Here is a 16,266-nt window from a genome sequence, read left to right on the forward strand (position 1 = left end):
ATGGTAAGCAACTTCTGTATTCATAAATATACACCCAAGTATGATCCCATCTTATAACCAGTTTCAAATACGCAGCTTCCAATATGAGGGGTTTTCCCCTTTTGTGATGAACTTTACTTGTTCTGGAGTCTCTTAAGCCCATCCTGTTTCATTTTATTTTGGCTGAACTGTGATTTTAACATAAAAAACCAAAGTGGAGATAAAGCTAAATTGAAGAGAAATAAGTATCTGCCATTGCTTTTCTATGCTGGGTAAACATTAGCTTTAAAAAAATAAATCACTTATTTGACTTGCCGCGAACTTTCTATGCAACAAGTCCTCAAATTCATTTCTATTAGCTTAATAAGCAGCCATCAGATTTTAAAAAACTTCACACTGGGCTGGTGATCAACACATACTCATTATTTTTGCTTTGTCTTCAATTGCTAAACCATGAATGAACATTTCAGAAAAGCAATTCTCTACTTCAGTATTTTCTCTAAATAGAAGTGAGCTGGGTATCACACATCAGGTTAAGGATATGCATGACTTGAAGTATAGGCTGTGACCATCACTGGCTTATGCCAGTATATGACATTCATCACTTAAATGATGCCGGTGTCTAGTAACACAGCATTACAGAAGCGCTTAACTATACTTTCTTCTCTCTCCTCACTCTTCCTTAAGGAACCTGCTATGCTTTTCTTTAAACTGTTGAACTAATGCCCTGCAAGAAGTACTGCGCAGATGCTTACAGCCATTTTCATCATTGTTCTGCACTATAATATCAATTTCCTCAAATCTACTGCTACTTTCCAGTCAATGTTCAGCAACTAAAACTATTTTCTACTTAGCATCTAACCAGGAAACATAAAAATAAAATGTTAAGTTAGAAAAGAATTTCTCTTATATAGTAGTCCTCCTTAGTATATATTCTCAGTGAACAACACAGTTGTTAACTAGAGTAGAGAAACAACAGAGATGTAGTTAGATGAACTCTTGGGAGGAAAAAAAAAAAATCAGATACACTAAACCCAAAAAGTAGTATTAAAGAGTAAAACATTCTAATTAGATCCACTGTATTTACAGAAACACTCAATATACATTACTCTCCCCTGCCCCACCTTCCCTCTCTTGTAGGAAATTTTGCTAGAAATGGCCCAATATAACACTGCTCAGAGGAAGGAACAGTGGCATCACTGATCAATATACAGTCTGGCCCTCTGCTTCCCACAAGACCCAAGCTGCCATGCAGTTTAGTCACACCTCTGGCAAAACCACGTAACTGCCCCACTTTTCCTACAGTATGAAATGGGAATAACAAACATGACCTTTTTGTGTAAAGTGTTTTAACTAGTGCATAAGGTCGTGGACACAAACAGGGTGTGCTTGTTTCTGAATTCAGATTATTCTTATAACCAGCTGATCCCCACTCATACCACTAACAGTCACTGCTCCCTTGCAGAATAGACTGGACACAGAAACAGCATTAACTACTTTCCCTTCCAATTTCAGGAAATGAGCCATTTTGGAACAGAGAGATTCCAGAGTTTAATTTCAGCACGAACAACAAGAACTTTGAAAATTCCCAGCTCAGAAAACAACCTGAAGGAGGGTTTATCACAGAAATTATTAGGTAGCCACAGCCATAGCAAGTGCTGCTGTTCTGACTGTAATACTTTGGGTTTCATCACTGAGGTATAGCGTACTTCAACTGTACAAACATATCACATCCAGAGTTCTGATAAGAAGCAAGATGTGACAGATGAGAGCGATATTCCGAATGAATTCTTACTGCACCTCCAGACTGACAAAAGATACTTAAAATTACGTTTAGATGTGCAAACTTGGTACTTTAAGCATAGTGCCCAACACTACTGGCCAATGCAGGTCACAGCTCATTTCAGTAAGACTAGATAAATGCACGCAAAACCAGCAAGAAGTTTGTTCAGTATCAGATCAAACTAGAACCTATACAACTCCCAAAATTATTTTGGAAGAAAGAACAAGTAATGGACATTTTCCTATCCGAGCACTGATTATGCCTTGTATCCATTTACTTAGTTTATTTTATATTATATACTCTATAAAATAGCGCGTGCACGCGCGTGTGTGTGTATATATATATATATATATATAAAAAAATAGAAAAGTAAAAGCAACGTGGCTGACGGAACTTAGTAGCAACAGTACGAAGGTGCAAATCCCTCCATTCAAGGGCAGAACAGGAACACTGCAATGACATTCTCCTACCTCTGTATAAGAAAACCCCTGGCATTAAGTCCTCCCATTATAACTAGAGCAAAAAAACCTTAACATTAGAGAGCATGGATTTACAACACATACAGAAAAGCCTACCTTCTGCTAAAACCTACAGTTAGTTGATAAAACATTAACACATTGAGCTGACAGGCAACCCTGCTATCTGCCCATCCCACCTCTATGCCAGAAGGCACAGCGCTCGTAACAGCTGAACAGGTTAGGGTGCAAATCATCAATTTCTTTGCCACTTGCGTGATAAAAGTGGCATACCAATTAGCACTGCACCGCCAACACTGTTGGGTGAAGAACAGATATACAACTCCCTGCTGTCTGAGCAGTACCTTTATCCTCTGGTAAAGGGGTGGGATGGATATCTACAGCACATGTATGCTTCCATTTTGACAGGTACAGCTATATACAACCATAAATCAGAGACCTGTTAAGCCAGCCTTTTAATTCTGCCAGTATAATTCAAGACCATTGCAATCAAACACCTCAATGGACAAAAAGCTGCTGTTCAAGTCAACTGGCAGTGCAGGTTGTATGGGAATCAGCAGTTATGATCACATTGAAAAGGCTGCTCTACTCTTAAAGTACCTTTGTTGCAATTCTTCAGTTTATCTTGACCAACCATCATGTCACAGACTAGACAAAAGCCCCTTTGAGTTGAACACACCAGGATTTCAGGAATACAATTCCTACTAGTATCTCCCCGTAACAGCAAGGACAACAGATCATTGCTGCGTTGCAAGCATAATAGCAGAAAGCCTATGAGAAGAGCTTAAATCTTATTTCCCCTTATCTTCAGAAGCCAGTTGAGAAGCTTCAGGAATACATCCAGCTCCTTCCCATCCTCCTCCCTAGAAATAAAGATTGAACAGGACTGCAGGCCATTACTCACCCTGCAACTATTTGTGATGAAAAAGTTTTTTGCTACAACAACCTTCATATGCTTATTAAAGGAGAAAACTGAACCAATATGGGAGTCCTTGACCAAATACTGGCAATAAAGTAGTCTAGCTTCATCAAGAAGTAGTACTATGTACATGCAGTAAAGTCTGGTTTTACTGACAATTTTAAGTAGAATTGGCTTAGGCCAAATTCTCACAGGAATTAAAAAAAAAGCATGCAATGGGAGGAAGGCACTACCATTCCTCACTCGTTAGTCAGACAACCCCAGGGTGTCACATACTACATGAACCCAACAGTGAAGATGATCTGCATCTTCTACAAGGTTGAGAAGCAAAAGCTTTCCATCATTGTTTTGGACATGTTTAAAATTATTGTATCTGTACCTCTTCCAGTTCTGAAGGGAAACTGCCACATCCCTGAGGGCCCCTTCAGCTAACTCAAGGTGAACCATCAAACACTGGATGCAGAGGTGAAGTTAAGACTATTCAACTTCCTCTGACAAAACGAGACTTTTAGTTCTACAGCATGTCAAACTGAAGTCAAAGTTTAGCTTTCAGTCTTTAGCATTTCAGTTTATGCTCTTCATCTGTTGATATGACACCCTCTACAGCTCTTCACTGAAGTGTTTTCACTTGCTGTGAGCAGTTGTACCAAGTAATGGCAGAATTGAAGGTCACACTGATTTTTTTCCTGTACTTAAGATGAGGAGACTTAGGCCACAGAAAGATCTGTTTTTCCCTAGAAATTTTCTCAATAAAGCAAGGGACAATACTTAATTTGCAGAGTGAGTCTAATTTAAATAAAAAAGACAAACCAAACCCCTAGTACTTACTTTTATGGATCTGAAATAATTGGCAAGGGAAACACTATTTTGGAAAGTAGTGATGGTGCTTGGGAAAAGTAATAAGCAATCTCACTTCTGGCAAAGAAAAAAGTGTTGGTTATCAAATAAAAAAAAAAAAGAACAAAAAAAAAGGAGCTTCTTTACAGGTTATTTTCAATTAGATGACTCAGCAGGATTGAATTCCACCCAGAAATACTTTTCATAACATCTTTGCTAAGATACATTCAACATCAGAAGAGGAAAATCCAACCCTCTTCCTGTATACCACTAAATGAAGCATCATGTAAGTGCTGGGCAACCACTAGTTAACTCCACAATCTCAGCAATCCCTATCCTTTATAACCTGTCAGAAAAAAACTGGCATCATTAATTCTCAACATGGATTCAACAGCAGATATTGCAGTGATCTCATTTATTTTGCAAGATGATGAAATCTTCATGAATGCTGCAATATTTTTATAACTGCTATAATCAAATACATTTATGATGTGCAGTACTTAAGTTTGTTTTCATATAACATTTACAAAGACATTTCCTTATGTCTTTTGTTTGCTGTGCTAGTTTATAGAACTCAGTAGCTTGTACATGCTTGCCTACTGTAACATGATAGGTGTATATTAATTTAAGATGTCTCCAGTTTTTAGTAGATTACCCATGAACAAATCCGTATCAGGTCATGAATTCAAGGGTACTAGTGAGGTTTTTTTCAGACTAATAATTAATGAAAGCTACATACTCTTTGTTGACATACTGAAATTTTTACAAGACATGAATTTGCAACCATTCCATTTAAGCAACACTTCAGCAAGTGGAAGGATTGAAAGAAGCTGATGTATTTCTTACAGATGTAACACCAGTCAGAAAAGCTTATTTCGTTACAATAATCCTTCCAATAAAATCTGTGCATGAAAATCAGCTACCCAATGAATTGCATTTGCTAAAAACCGCAAAAACAGGTAAGAGATCATTTTCAGTATCTAAGAATGCTGATTTCTAAATACTGAAACTGTTTCCAGGCTAACCGGGTAATGAAAATGATCCTGAGAGTGTGTGTGTATGTATTTATGCATGCCATACAGAAAATAAACATATATATATACACACATAGAATGTAACTTGTGATAAAAAAATTCAAACATAATCTAAGAAAGCTACGAAGGCCAGAAACTCGTTTAACTTTTCAGCAAAAAAGTATCATTTCAATCAATGCACCGTTCTCTTACATGCTGAATTCCAGACTTTGCTCTTTAGCCTTTTTCTAATGCATCTTCAAAAAGATATTTAAAACATTTCATTTTCCTTGCATAAGTTTTAGTTTTTTTCCCAGGCAGCTCAAAATTTAATTCCAGGCTGGTTCACTGGTTCATTACATTACTAGGTGCTACAATTGATAAGATCACACATCTCCATTACACAAGGAACACCAAATGCTCCCCCAGCGCTTGAAACAATCACTTTCCTGTTTTGTAAAAATATCTCAAGCTCCATCTTCTATTCTAGTAGTCTTTGAATAACAAACAAATCACCCTAATGGAAATGCATCAGTACTCTCATAGCTGCATACTTCCTATACATTTTGACAAATACCAACACTACTGCATGCTGTACTGTAACACTGAAGGGAAGAAAGCCCCCTGCTTTTCCATAGGATTTTCCACTTTTAAATATACGCAGGCAATTTCGGGAATTGTTTTCAACCTGCCTTTGAAAATTAGTGGTTTGATGAGACTAATGCTATTTTTCTTTTTTCTACAAAGATTTCCAACAGAAACACAGGCACACGTGAATTGAAATAACAGATGCTTTAACAGTTTGCAAATCTCACACCTTAAGAAGCCGCTAAGTTAAAGTTTAACAAAAGTTTAGGCAAATTTATGGTTTGGAAGGCAATGGCTGATATGTCACGTCAGTTGATGTAGCCAATGTAGTAAATCAAGAGCAGACTGTCAAATGACAGACTAGATTCTTTTCCCAGTTGTTATGCCCTCAGAAGCCAAGGGAAAAGCACTTCACAGCATTCCTGAACTACACCTATAGATGCACAAAAAGTGCAAGAGTGGGTGCTTCCCTCCAGTCACCTCAATGGAAACTCACTACGAAAATGCAGCAGAACACTCATACTAACAGACAGGGGTTTTTTCTTTCCTAATACACAATAGCTATTATATTTCTATATTATATATACAGTGTCTGTGTCAAAAAAGTAAGAAATCTTGGTTTAGGGACTATTTACCTGCCTACCTTCATGGTATCAACAACTTTCCCTACTCTGTTTCTACCACCACATCCCTTTTAGTGACTACCTATCACCTAAAAATCTAAGGATCTGTTGGACTGAAAATTATCACTGGAGTATTCTTCTTTTAGCAAAACAGTAGACTTATGAGAATGAGATGAAGGAGAAACAGCATTGAACTTTTCTGTTGTATATCCAATTATCCTGCTTATACTCAACAGATCACCAGCAGGTTCCATCTGAACACACCTCCTGAAACAGCAGGGTTCATCAGAAAAAAAAACCCAACAACAAAAAAAATTTTGGAATTGCTTATCACTTTAAAAAAGATTGCAAGATTAATAGATTGCAGTAAATAGGGTGAAACTCTTTCCCAGTTGATGAAATACATTTCACAACATAGCTAGCTTAAATTTTTTAATTTTTTTTTTTAAATCAAGACAAGGTTTTTGACTGAATTGGGCTTGCTTATCTTAAGACAGTATAGACCTTTTCATGTTAGTCTGAACGGCTGAATTCAAGAATCATGATCACCCTTCAGTAACTACTCACATGACATACACTTAACAACGTCACGTCAATTTATTGTTCATAAATTATTAAACAGAGCTCTTCTCATGGAAGATATTCATGAAGCTTCCTCCTTCTTGGGGTGGGTAATTTACAGCTATAAGCAGAGCTATCCAACTACCCTTAACTGTTATATTTACACTTCTTTCACGGAGTTATTTTGTAAGCTTAAAATGGCATGCCACATAAAAGTCAGGAAAAAAGGTCACTAGCAAAGGTATCTAAACCATAGTACAATACATTACACCATTAATAATCTTACCAAAGATTAGAAATGTTAGTGAGAAGTTTTTAATGATCCATGACTACTTTCCAGTCTACTGTTACAGTCAAAAAGAAAACATCCCTGTATGATACTGGCACAAATTTTCAGTACTTAGCTGGAACACAAGTACTGCCTTCTCAGGGACCAAGACACCCACTTCAGCATCCCCCAAAACTGTAACCACGCTTGAGGCTGTTTATTCCACAAGACCAGAGATTTTAAGTTTCACATTACTTAGGGGGGGGGGGGGGGGGGCAGCCAAAAATGTCTTGCTCCTATCACTACTAAAGTAACACAGACTTGCTTGCCGAGAAGAAAAATGCCAGTAAACAAAATACACACTTTGTCTTCGTTTGCCAATCAAAATACTCTCAAATCTGGAGTATGCAGATCCAGACTAAATTATCGAATTCAGTAACACTACTAAGATTGGACTTTATCTTAAAGAGGAGGCAAAACCTGGCAACACAGATTACACAAATACTTTATAAAGAAAGCAAGCATCTTATTCTCTGATGCAGTCCTACAGGCAGAGCACACAGAATTGGCTGCAATTAGGTCATCATGCAGTATCACTAAGAAGAGTGAAGATTTTAGATTTAAGAACGCTAAAAAAAAAAAAGGTAGAAGCACACTCCATATGAACACAGACTCAAATATTTCAAAGCATTTTCAAAGAACAAACCTTTGCTGAGATCACACCTAATACACTAAAAGCTCAATCTGTCACAATCAAAAAGAGAACAGACCATTTAGAAAGAAATTATGGATAATAAAACATATACATCAAGATCACATTTTAAGACATTATAAAATACTTCTAAAAGTTTTATCAATTTTTGCTGCAGGTAACCTGCAGCTCTAACAGAAAAGCCAAAGAGCCAGAATAGAGCTATCCAAACTAAATGTTTCTCTCATTAATATATTACCTTTCTTTGACTGTAGATATCTCACAGCCCTTATCAAAGTAGGCCAGATCCGTTTCATTTCCCTAAGGTTAAGCTGGTGAACAGTATACAGAGTATTCATCAACTAAGGAATGGCCACCATTCAATGACAAATATAGCACAAGCTATTTTTCATCTGTCCTTTTTTTTTTTTTTTCTTGGAGGCTGAGATGTAGCTTTTTCTAGAAATCACAATTGGCAGCCTCGAAGATGCTGGTGCCTTTGTCCTCTTATGCAATTCCTGGTGTCCCCCTTCTCCCCCCAACAGGAATAAAAAGAGATTACATGGCTGTTCTCCATTTCGGGGCAGAGGAAGCTGGATAACCAATCTTCCCTGAAGTTATGTTCTGAGAACACTTCACAGGCAACCAGGGGAAGGGGGAGGGATCATTTTTCATTCATTTTAGTTGCTGGAGTGGGTTGGGGGGAATCGATACCTTTTATCATGGCCCAATGCAGCCATCTTCTGCAAGAACCAGCTAGCCCTGCTGTAGTCATCCTCTGGTGCTAGAGCAGAAGGGAGAAAACTGATATCCCCCATGCTAACCAGCCTTAACAACAGATGGTAACAACTTGCTTTTTCTTTGAAAAGATTTTTCTTCCCTACTTTTGAAAGTTACTCTCTGGGAAGCACCTTCATTCTGACCCTCACAGTAGTCCAAGGAGATAAATCCCAATTTCATCTAACACTTCCGTTATACAATTTATGACACACAGCAGTAGCCATCGCTATTACTCCCTTCATGGTAAACAAGTTTTACTAAAAGCAAAGCACAGCTTTGTTTTAGCTTTGTTTCCAGCTACTGTTACTCACTGTTTTATTAACTGTTATTCCCCAGCGAGCTGACCGATTCTGTACTTCATGAGATGTTACCAGGATGTGGCGTTCAAGTTCTGCAATTTCTTCTTTTTAAGTTATTTCTACTATATGTGCTACTGTAATATGTCAGTGTGTGGCAAATGTTGGTTTAGCCTGAGCAGTTCAGCACGGTGCAGAAAGCATGCAAGACAAAGACAGTGTTAAATGTTCCTTCATATGTCCTCCAAATAACGAGACAATAAAAATTCTAAATAAATTTACTGTTATTTTTTCCAAGACAACTAATCATCAGCTACGCCTACCAAATCCTTAGTTCAGATACCTTTCCCCTGAACTTCTGAAGTAACTGCCTCTGTCTGTGATCCAAGATTACGGTGATGCAATACTTCACTGCCAGTTTCTCTTCCAAAAAAGAAAGTATATTGAAATGAAAGTGAACACGAGGAAAGTTATGCTTACAATCAGCAACACTCAACCTTTTGCAGTTGTTTTCCATCTAAGGAAGATTTGATTCTTTGGCTACTAACAGTACAGGGATTAAGCTCGGAATTCTGTATCTTCATATACACACTCTCACCCACAACACCAACATACAAACACCTTCTAGATTATAATAAGCTAAATATTAATGTCTTGGGATGCAAGTTAAGGTAATCATGTGAGTGAGTTTCACATGTCCATCTAATTATTGTTAAGCCTCAATCTCAAGTCAAACCCTCTCATTGTAATAAATGCATGCTTTGTGGCTAGTTATTGTCTCTTTTGGGAGAGTGAAGAACAGAGGTGGCAACTTCTAAGACATCAAGTAGAAAGATGTTAGTCTTCCACTGTAAACGCTACCTACGATCAGGCACTTTACTTCTTCCAAAAGGTAAGTGAAAGCAGAATTACACTCCCAGTGCTTTCAAACATACAAAGATAAAAAACAAAGCCGTCAGATCCTCACATCAGTGGAAGTAAAAACCAAACAGCTCAAGCGCTCTTTCATTTCAAATAATTCTGAAAAGCAAAGGAGAAAAAAAAAGCATTACAGCTGTCAGGTGAAAGAAAATCCTGCGGACTGCTTCACATTACAAGCGCATGACCAGAATAAAAACATTTTATTTGCCAGCTTTGCTTTTTCCTTTGATAGGAAAAAACCTATAGACCCACAGGTGGTAAAACATTAAATTAACAGGGGAGGAAAAAATAAATATAAAAAAAAGGTACGTGTACCTTTAGCCCAGCATATCGGGAATGGGCTACAGCCGCTTTTCTCCATATAGATAGCACCTGCTCGCTTCGGGGCCTGCTGGCCTGCCACTTCCAGCAACCACATACACACGACCGTATAGAGATTCAAGCCAGGCTTCGGCATACAATGTCCCAATTCAGCGCTCCAGCAGTATGCGGTCCCGCGGCGGGCTGGGGTGGGCGGGGGGGGGGGGGGAGGCTGCGAGCCGCTTGAACGTACTCGATCCAGAAGCAAGGAGGAGAACCGCTAACCTTCCCCGGGCGTGCTGGGCTGGCTTCACCTGGCGGCGGGGGCGGCGGGAGCGCGGCCCCGCAGCGCGCCCCGGGCAGCGCGCTCCGGCGGCGGCGGGGGGGGGGGGCAGGCCGCGCCGCGGCTTCATCTTCTCACGCCTCGGCGATTGAAAGCCCGGACCATCCTTTCCCGGGGGTGAGCCGCCGAGGAGAGCGAAAGCAGGCAGCGGAGTGAGCGTGGATGCCCGTACTCCTGCCTTCATTCAGGAGGGAGGCGGGGAGGAAGGAGGGGAGGCGATTAGCAAGCGCCGCATTAATATGCTAATCTCCCCCTTCTGTTCAATTCACCCGGCAGCCTCCTGTTTACCGAACTGACAGCCGCTCCTGAAAGCGACTAAGCCGCAAATCAAGCCTGACCCGGGTCGTGCCTGGCGATGTGCTTCCCCCGACCATTTTCCGTCGCTGTTGTTTCAAACTCACGCCCTGGGCATCTCTCCGCCGGCCCCGGCCGCCCGGCGCCCGCCCCAGCTCGGCACAATGAAGCCCCGCACAATGCCCGGCCGGGGCCCAGCGCCCGCGGCTGCTCCGCCGAATCGCACCTTCCCACCAAGCGCTCGGAGCCGGGCATCGCCTCTGTGGATTTTGTATCTAGGCTTGGATACGGCCGTACCGAAAAAAAGAAGCCGACACCCTAAAAGCGCACGAGAACTTCCATAAACTTCAGCAGGAATTGGGGTTAGACCTACAGCACCACCTGCTCGACTTCACAACTACAGGATTATTGATGGAAGAACCCTGGTAGCGTTCCTTTGCCTTGAATAATGGGCAAATATCACAGCCCGTGCCAGTAATTACTCAGTACCACGTCTAGCCCTCCTCTAAACCCAGGGCTTTTTTACACACTTGTAATCAGAAGGCAAAGGTCACGACAAACGTACACACCACATGCTGCCTGGCATTTGTTTCTTCTTAACATTGCAGCACATAACATCAAAACTGCTTACAACTATTTTTTTCTTTTAAAAATGTGAGTATAAACATTGCAAAAGCATACGTTTATAAACATACATTCAGGCAGCATATGTATATGGAAATAAAGTATCTTTTGCTAGGAGTAAAATGGATTTCACAAAAATTCTAAAGAACTGATTCAGCTAAAATATGTATTTAAAAAAAAATTAACAGGAACAAGACTCACACTGATCATTAAAGCTCTTTATATATTTCATGGTAATCTTTTCTCACTCCCAGCCCTCAGCAGTAGGGAAGGCGTAAGGCTTATCCAAGACTATAACCAAGAGGGAATTAATCTAAAGCTAGCAGCCTTCAACTTAACCTCTCTGCCTGCTTGTTACAGCACACACTCATCTACAGCATATGTTTAATTACCATTCTTTACCTATAATACTGCCATCTTCATTTCTCAATACACTGGCTATGCAGAACTACAGTGCTGTGTGTCAAAACTCTTGATAAATACAGTTGCTGCTTTTTTTCAAGTATTGCTTTCTTCTCTATTTAAAGGAGAAAAATATTCACACACAAAAAAAAAAAGAAAAAAGAAAAAAAAAAAGAGAGAGAGATTAGGCCACAACCAGGCCCATCAGATGTTCTGCATCACTGCTCAGGCACAAAGCTCTTTCTGGGACTGAAGAAAGCCAAAGGGAACTGAAGACATGCCTGGATGCCTTCCTCCCCCCCACCATAAAGTTTTCAAAGCCCCTAAGTGCTACACAGACAGCCAAATACTTCCAGCAACAAGGTCGATTCTATTTACCTTCAATAATAAAGCAAAACATGTTCTAGTAATATTTCAAACACAAATTACTGTATTTGTGTGTCTACCACAGACACAAGATAGGTGCCTTTCTGGTTCAAGCTGCAGCTCACAGCACAGGAAAGATGCTTTTACACATCCAGCTCTGCCACGGGCTTCCTTGAGGACCTTGAGCCAGTCAGCCTCGTTTCGTTACAAAACAGAAAGCTCCAGATACTTCTTTAGTTTTCTCCAAATTGGTCTGGTCTGTGCTTTGAGGTGTAAAATATAAAGAGCCTGTGTTTCTTCCATAAAAATAAAGTGTTTTGCAGAAAACTAGCTAAAAAAAAAAAAATGGTAGGGCCTAAATTAAGTTTTATTCATGAAAACAAAACCCTTTAAATATCAACTGGTAAGTGCATTACCAAGGAGAATTTTAATAAACTGAATGAGTGGACCTGCATTTTTCTTTATACTTTTAACTGATGAGACTAAAATAGATTATCTATCCAAGTGTCAAGAGATACTGTCTGCTCATTACAGCTATCTTTATTGATGATACAAGTATTATAATCACTCTCCTCAAGGACATACTTTCTTGTTGTAATATTAGGCTACAAAATGAAGGCAAAAACCAAAGTACTACATCGCATGAGAATTTTTTTTTATTCAATTTTAGAAGTTATCCAGTATTTTACACTCTGAGTATATATTTTTCAAAATAAGCCAAGTGCTTCCTTGATGCTAAGATTTTTTTTAAATCACTTAATTTCTATTTGTTATTGTAAGAAGTAACCAGTAGGCAAATGCTCATTCTCTTCTTTCAAATAACATGATCAGTTTTTCTGCACAAAAAAGCCAAAAGCATAACATTTGTGTTCTGGAGAAAGTCAGAAACCCCAAACTTTCAGTTGCGGGAAGGAAGGGGAAGCAGGGATAGAGCAGAAGACAAGGCACAAAGTTAAAAGAAGAAAAAAAAACCAACCAAACCCAACAGCAGAAAAAAAAAACAAAAAACAAAAAAAACACAAACAAAACCAAACCAAAAAAACAAAATACCCAAAACTGGAAAAGTTAAATGTCTCTAGCATACTCAATACCAGTATTTGCAACATTTTATAAATCTGCTCATCAAGTAGGTATCTGAGTACCATTTATGTAAAATAATCTGTTTTAAGTAATGCCAATCAGATTATAACATTTACTGAGGTAAGGAACATCTGTCAGAAATTAGGACTGTGCAACAGGAACATTTGCTCTTGTGCAAGATTCTTATGCTGACATACACTGATAGTATCTGCATAGTACTCACTGTGTAAGCAATGATGCTAACAGCTATAAAAGAAAATTATAAAAAAAAATTTTCAAAAAATGCATCCGTTTATACTAAGAACACGTATAAGTACTGGCCATTTCCCTAAAATATACATTCTAAACAGAAAAAACTCAGACTACCCCAACAGTAACAGACAGGCCAAGGTCCTCAGCTAAGAAATGGCATTTTGCCTCCAAGGAAATTCAAGTCAAGACTTTTCTACTGTGACTATGACTTTGGTTGCTCAATTTCAGCTTGGTTTTAAAGACTACTAAATATCAGCATCAGCTTTTTGAAAGCAAGGGGGAAAAAAGTCAGAAGCTTTTGAATTGTATCAAGGCATTTAGTTTTGTTTTAATTTTGCCTGCAGGGCTGATCCTGTCTCCTAGTGAAGTCGACTGCAAAAATCACAAAGCCTTGTGGAATAAAGTGTTAAACAGTTTTGTACGACTGGGAGGCACATAAAAGATTGTATAATTTTTTCCACTCAAGCTTACCCAAACAAAAATAAAGATCTAAAATGCCTATCAGATGAACTGGCAAAGCTTGGCTTTCTCTAGGGTTCTGTCTAGAGGCTGAGCTCCTGTGGGGTGTCTGGGATATCTAATCAGCAGAGAGCTAACTACAGTTTCTCCCTCAGCGAATGGCATCATTAGGATCTCTCTGCTATTCAACCAATTATTTTCACATCAGTTAATATCTCTATTCATCAAATTTTGATCAAACTGGCTGGCAAGTTCAAGTACTGTTGGAAAAGCTAACAGGGCAGAGCCAAACAGAACACTTTGCATGATTTTGCCCTGAGAAACCAAACTAAACTCAGTATTCAAAAACTTTGTGAAGAAAGCAGACAGATCTGTATCAAAGCAGCATTTGACAGCAGAATAAAGATGTTTTTCAGTTCCTTTTCTGCGACATCTCAGCTACCAGATGAACATACCAGCAACAGAGATCTCCTTCCAAGAGAGAGAAGAGAGCAGCCCATTTGCTCGTTAAGACAAAAATGAACAGCTACAGACTAGAGCATAGCAATCACATCATCATCATCATTATTATTTTGGACTTGATCATTCATAGCCTTAGCCACTTCATGGGCTACTGTTTATTCCTCTAGTAGTTACTAGAAGCTGAAGAACAAATGCATTTATTTTAAGATGATCTGCATATTGATATAAGAGATGGAAGAACAACATTTCTTCATCGCATTCATTTTGCTAATAAAAAATGAGAGCTCCCAAACCAAGTTTGCCCTCAGGAAAACTGGAGGATTTTTTCTGTAAAGCCACAAATGCTTTTACTGAGACAATTGCAGAACAGCCTGTAAATCTAAGAGTGCCTGATGACCATTCTAAAAATTAAAACATGTTTATTGCTCACGTGACAATCTTCTGCATCCTAATTAATTTGCTTTTCCATGTTTGTATCCAAAATTCTGCAAACATGCTCTCCAAACATTAAAAGTGCACCATAATCTTCATTAATCTTCACTGTCTCAAGCTTGTTCCTTATGGGGTTTTTTTAATTACTATAATTATTTTGTGTGTGTGCGTAATATTATAAGAGTGGAAAATATTATCTGCCCTAAGTTTCCCTTTAGCCAGAGTCAAACAAACATCTTCTCCTTTGTTCACAGGAACTATTGAAAAAATGGTGCATCGCCATTATATCAGATCTGGAATTACAGCTCTTGAAGTCTACCTTACACTAAGTTCAAGTTTGCTAAGGCTGTCTTGGAAATTTACCTTGGATTACCTGGTCTCTGAATCATCATCCTTGCCCACTAGCAACCCCTTGCCCCTCCACCCACATCTTCTCTAGCATACAGTCTTCTCCTGAACACCCTTTGCCAAAGGGCACAACAGAGAACGAGGATGACAGGTTTCATGAACTCAAAGGATCTCTTAAGACTTAGAAACTCAGTCATCATTATACTGCCACCAGCAGAGATGTTCTTTCTTATTTAACTATGAGCATTCTGACAGATAAAACTGAAAGACAAATGACATTTTACTTTGAGTGTCAAAATTCAAGCCCAGTCCTCCAACAGAAATAATTCAGCACAACTGAGAAGCCATACTGACTGCCTGAATTCATTTTACTCTGCAATTGGACAAATTCAATTCCATGCTCCAGATTAGATTAGGCCATTTTTCTCCTGAAGGAAAAAGGTAAGGAGGACTTACAAAACAAACCTTAGAGAATCAATAAAAAAAAAAAAACCAGAACAACAACAACAAAAAAACACCCCAAAGCAAACTACTAGTAACATCCATTGCCTGTAATGCTAAGTGCTCTTTGTGAGGTTCCCATCAATCAAATGAAAAATTTAGATTTGCGATTTTAGTCTTCATTCTGAACTTCTAGTGCTACCTGCTTCAAGATTTCTTGCTCAGAGAATGCTTGGGATTTGAACGAGTATGACAGACTGAAGCTCACACTTCCTAACTTCAACCGGGGGCAGTCAATAGCCAGGAAGAGAAGAAAATACACTGCAAGATTCACACTACAGTGCTTCTGCTGACCAGGAGAAGATACCAATATCCCAACATAAACTCATTCTAGAGTTTAAGCATAAACTGCTTTGGATCTCTGCTTAGGACATTCTTCTGGCATAAATTCAATCTAATACTGAATTTATTGTTATCTTCCTCCATTTGGTGAGCTTTACAGTAGAATACATCTAGGGTATTCCTGAAAAATGCAATTTTAAAGCAACACTATCACCTTCTGGGCCACAGTCAGCTAATTAGCCTTACTAGCCTCTGAACTAGATTTTAAAATGGCAGTTGACAGAATTCGCTGCTTTTATTTTCAAGTCTCAACCTATTGATAGTAGTAAGGTGGCAAAGGGAAACAGCAGGATGTTGGGAGAGGGCAGGAGGAACGTAGTGTTAAT

General features: G+C 39.0%; 1 protein-coding gene across 9 annotated transcripts in view; it reads right to left on the reverse strand.

The window, feature by feature from the left end:
• The window catches only part of PTK2 (protein tyrosine kinase 2), a 227,748-nt gene that overhangs the window by 154,289 nt on the left and 57,193 nt on the right, over positions 1–16,266 (reverse strand). For 4 of the 9 annotated variants that reach the window (XM_052787685.1, XM_052787683.1, XM_052787682.1 and 1 more), the window contains exon 1: positions 10,051–10,255. The exons of 2 other annotated variants lie outside the window; for them this stretch is intronic. In XM_052787685.1, coding sequence (XP_052643645.1) covers positions 10,051–10,192 — 142 coding nt within the window. In that variant the 5' untranslated portion in view covers positions 10,193–10,255. Of the gene's footprint in view, positions 1–10,050; positions 10,263–16,266 lie in introns of those variants that run through there. 3 more of the 9 variants (XM_052787686.1, XM_052787684.1, XR_008235252.1) reach the window with 2 other exon arrangements.

This window comes from Harpia harpyja, chromosome 5 (assembly GCF_026419915.1).
Source record: "Harpia harpyja isolate bHarHar1 chromosome 5, bHarHar1 primary haplotype, whole genome shotgun sequence".
NCBI classification, from domain to species: domain Eukaryota; kingdom Metazoa; phylum Chordata; class Aves; order Accipitriformes; family Accipitridae; genus Harpia; species Harpia harpyja.